The sequence below is a fragment of the Cryptotermes secundus genome, unplaced genomic scaffold (genome assembly GCF_002891405.2).
Source record: "Cryptotermes secundus unplaced genomic scaffold, Csec_1.0 scaffold409, whole genome shotgun sequence".
In the NCBI taxonomy this organism is placed as follows: domain Eukaryota; kingdom Metazoa; phylum Arthropoda; class Insecta; order Blattodea; family Kalotermitidae; genus Cryptotermes; species Cryptotermes secundus.
Window position 1 is genome coordinate 1 of NW_019724743.1, and position 3,355 is coordinate 3,355.

A 3,355-nucleotide genomic window follows, 5' to 3' on the forward strand; every position below is an offset into this window, starting at 1 on the left:
TCTACGGCCTCTGTATCCGCTGCCGTACTTTGGACTCCAGTATTATAGTGTGTCCACATTTTTATGTTCCCCACGGTTGTGTTGCAGAATTAAATTTCTCTTCCAGTAACGCGGGGTCATTGCCCTGGATTAGATCCTCGGCTTATCCAGCAGCGCAGCGTCGTGGACTCCCTCCTCCCTTTCGCGAGGTTGTCGCAGTCTTCTCTTAGAACTTTGAATGCCTCTTACAGTAGAGCAGCTTCGTCGAAGTCCTCTGTGGCCTCTATATCCGTTCCCATCTGTTGGACTATGAGATTGAAGAATCTCTCTTTTTGCGATGTTGTCGCAGTCTTCACTTGTAACGTTTAGTTGTTCTCCCTGTACAGCCTTTGGAGACGCTGGGTTCGCGTTATTTCTCTTGCATTTTCGTAGGCGTCCCTATTCTTCCTCATGACCTCACTATTCGCTGCTGTGGTTTGCGCTCTCGGTATGAAAGGGTTTCACTCTTCTTTCATGTTTTGGCACTGGTGTCTTGTGGCGTTTAATTCATGTATGTGTATATCTCCATTGTTAATCTTCGATCTAAGATTTTTTACTTCAAGTTTGAGAGCATCCCTCTCCATCTGTAGGTTCGCAACACTGCGTTCTGCTTTTTGAGCCTTCAGTACGAAAGCGTTTCTCTCTTTTCTCATATTGTCCCACTGCTGGTCTGCGACGCTTAATTGCTTTTCCAGTAGCGAACTCTTTTTGCACCGGACTTGGAGATCTTCTATTTTCAATTTCAGGGCGTCTATGACTTTGGTCTGGGCGACCCTAGTCGCTGCTGCCCGTCTGGCTTCTAATTTGTAGAAGTCTCTGTCTCTTTCCATGTCGTTGCAAAGCCGTCTTACAGCGCTCAGTTCGTCTTGCTGTAACTGTCTTTCGTTAATTTTTGATCGAAGATCTTCGACTTCGACTTTGAGAGCATTCATTTTCATCTGTAGGGTACCATTAGTCTTCGTTACTTGCTGGGCCTTTAAGATGAAAGCGTTTCTCTCTTTGGTTACAGCATCGCACTGGCGTCTTGCAGCGGTTAATTGCTCTTCCAAAAGAGCACTGCTCTCGTTCTTTTCACGGAGCTCTTCTGTTTGAAGTTTCACGCCCTCTATTATCTTCTTCGTGGATTTAGAGTCCTTTTCTGAGCGTCGGTATCTCTGCTGGAAAGAGTCTCTCTCTTTCGCGATGAAGGCAAGCTGCACTTTTACATCCTTTAATTCTTCTTCGAAAAGAGCAGCTTTCTCACCCTGGGCTCGGAGCTTCCTTGTTTCGAGTTTTAGGGCGTTTCTCTCCCTCTTTAACACATTTCCATTTGCTTCCATACTTTGGGCTTTCGATACCAAAGCGTCTCTTTCTTCATTGATGTTACGGCATATTTGATTTAAAAAGTGCAACTGCTCTTTCATTTCACCAATGTGTTCACATTGGGCCCTGAGCTCCTCTGTTTCACGCCTCAGAGCGTCCCTCTCCTTCTCCAAATTCCGTGAAATCTTGGCATTGAGTTCTGCTTGTACTATGAGGGCGTCCCTCTCTTCTGTGACTTTATCGGCATGAGATTTCAGTGCCCAAGCATCCCTACACTGGTCTCGGAGTTCATCTATTTCTCGTTGTTGTGCGTCCCTCTCACGCTTTAGGGCCTCTATTTCGCCTGTCATGCATCTTCCTGTGCAAAGAAGCGGCGATCCTCTGTCTTCAGCCATTCCAGATTTTATGGTATTGTTCACGTCAGTCCCACCTTCATCTTCTTGTCCTCTTCCTCTGAAGAGGAAGCGCCTGAGTACCTTGAATCCAATTCCATATTTTGAAGCACAGCTCCTGTGCTGTGCTGTGAATATTCGCCCCGTAAATAATTTCACAACATACATCAGCGGCCTACGAAGACCGGTATTATCTCATCTTCAGAGATTATGAATTAACCTACAAAATATACAGTAGTGCCATAGGGGCAGACACTTTGCTTGATATTGTCACCTGTTGGCTGTGTGACGCGACAAACAACTTCAAGCCGGTCTCGGATCTAGCGAATTTATTGCACTTTTATCCACACTTATACATTTCACAATTTCACTGTCCAAATTACTTCTTCTGCCATAGTCACTTCCAGACTACAATGTTCTTCGGCGGCTGCTACATTTCAAATCCGTGTTTCATCTGTACTCGACGACTGCTAGAATTCAACTAAACTGTCTGGTGCATTGAACCTCCTTACATACGCCTCTCGCGGACAACACAGAAAACAGCCCATATTGTTGGACGTGTTTACCAACCGATTGCCTAGAAACGGTCCCTACATTGACTCCACTGTTGCGTGACGTCACAGCCTAGAGGGGAGGTTTGTTTACCGAGCGTAGCGTAGTGATGGGATGAGTGGGGTTATGTGACGTCATTCGCGGAAATGCGGAGTTCACGTGACCCCCATTTCCTGTTGCGCTGTCCAAGCGTTCACAGAGTTGTCGCCTAGCAACGCGCCGATATAATCCGAAACTCCCCCGTTGCGCGCGTGCCCCGAGACCTCTGTGGCTCAACAGTTCTTGCATGGCGCAAATACGCCACATTATGAATATATAAAATTAATAAAACAGGATTCGTCCCTTGTGAATGTGTAATGGAGCACAACTCCTCTTTGTGAGTTCCCTGTCTGTGGACCTACCAGGATAGGTATCCTGAGAAGTTACTTAGCTGTTCTCTCTATAATGGGTAAAGAAGACAACGAAACGTGTACAAGCGGGTACCTCCATCTTGCCTTACGCTGCTCAAATGTAGACTTATTTTGTTTTAAACATAATGAAGAGAAATTTTATTTTTTAATTTTATCCTTAAGTGATATAACGGCATCGGAATTAGTATACTGACATGTCAAACCGTTGTTGGGCAAAGGGATATGGAACGAGGTTACGCAACAGTAAGGAAAACGGTGTTTGTCCGTGTCGTGCCGAGCCGAAGTGCGTTGGTTGCTACGCAGCGTTGCAGTACACATATCTCGGCAGCGTTGCCCAGCAACGCCTCTATAAACACAGCGATTATGTAACAGTGAAGTGAGGTGCGTCTTCCGATGTCCGACTGAGGTGAATGTGTAATGGAGCACAACTCCTCTTTGTGAGTTCCCTGTCTGTGGACCTATCAGGATAGGTATCCTGAGAAGTTACTTAGCTGTTCTCTCCATAATGGGTATATAAGACAACGAAACTTCATCTTGCCATACGCTGCTCAAATGTAGACTTATTTTGTTTTAAACATAATGAAGAGAAATTTTATTTTTTAATTTTATCCTTAAGTGATATAATAGCTTCGGAATTAGTACGAGGGGCGTTCAAGTTCTAAGGTCTCCGATTTTTTCTCA

The 3,355-nt window shown here is 45.2% G+C and overlaps 1 protein-coding gene across 1 annotated transcript; it reads right to left on the reverse strand.

Annotated features, from left to right (window-relative positions):
- Positions 1-479: 479 nt before the first annotated feature.
- On the reverse strand, positions 480-1,880 carry LOC111862783 (NF-kappa-B essential modulator). Its single transcript, XM_023848451.1, has one exon. It carries the CDS (start codon positions 1,878-1,880, stop codon positions 480-482), a length of 1,401 nt encoding a protein of 466 aa, XP_023704219.1.
- Between the last annotated feature and the right edge of the window lie 1,475 nt (positions 1,881-3,355).

Bases quoted from the DNA above. Each gene is read 5' to 3' on its own strand.
- LOC111862783 (XM_023848451.1), bottom strand. From the start codon at position 1,880: ATGTATGTTGTGAAATTATTTACGGGGCGAATATTCACAGCACAGCAC.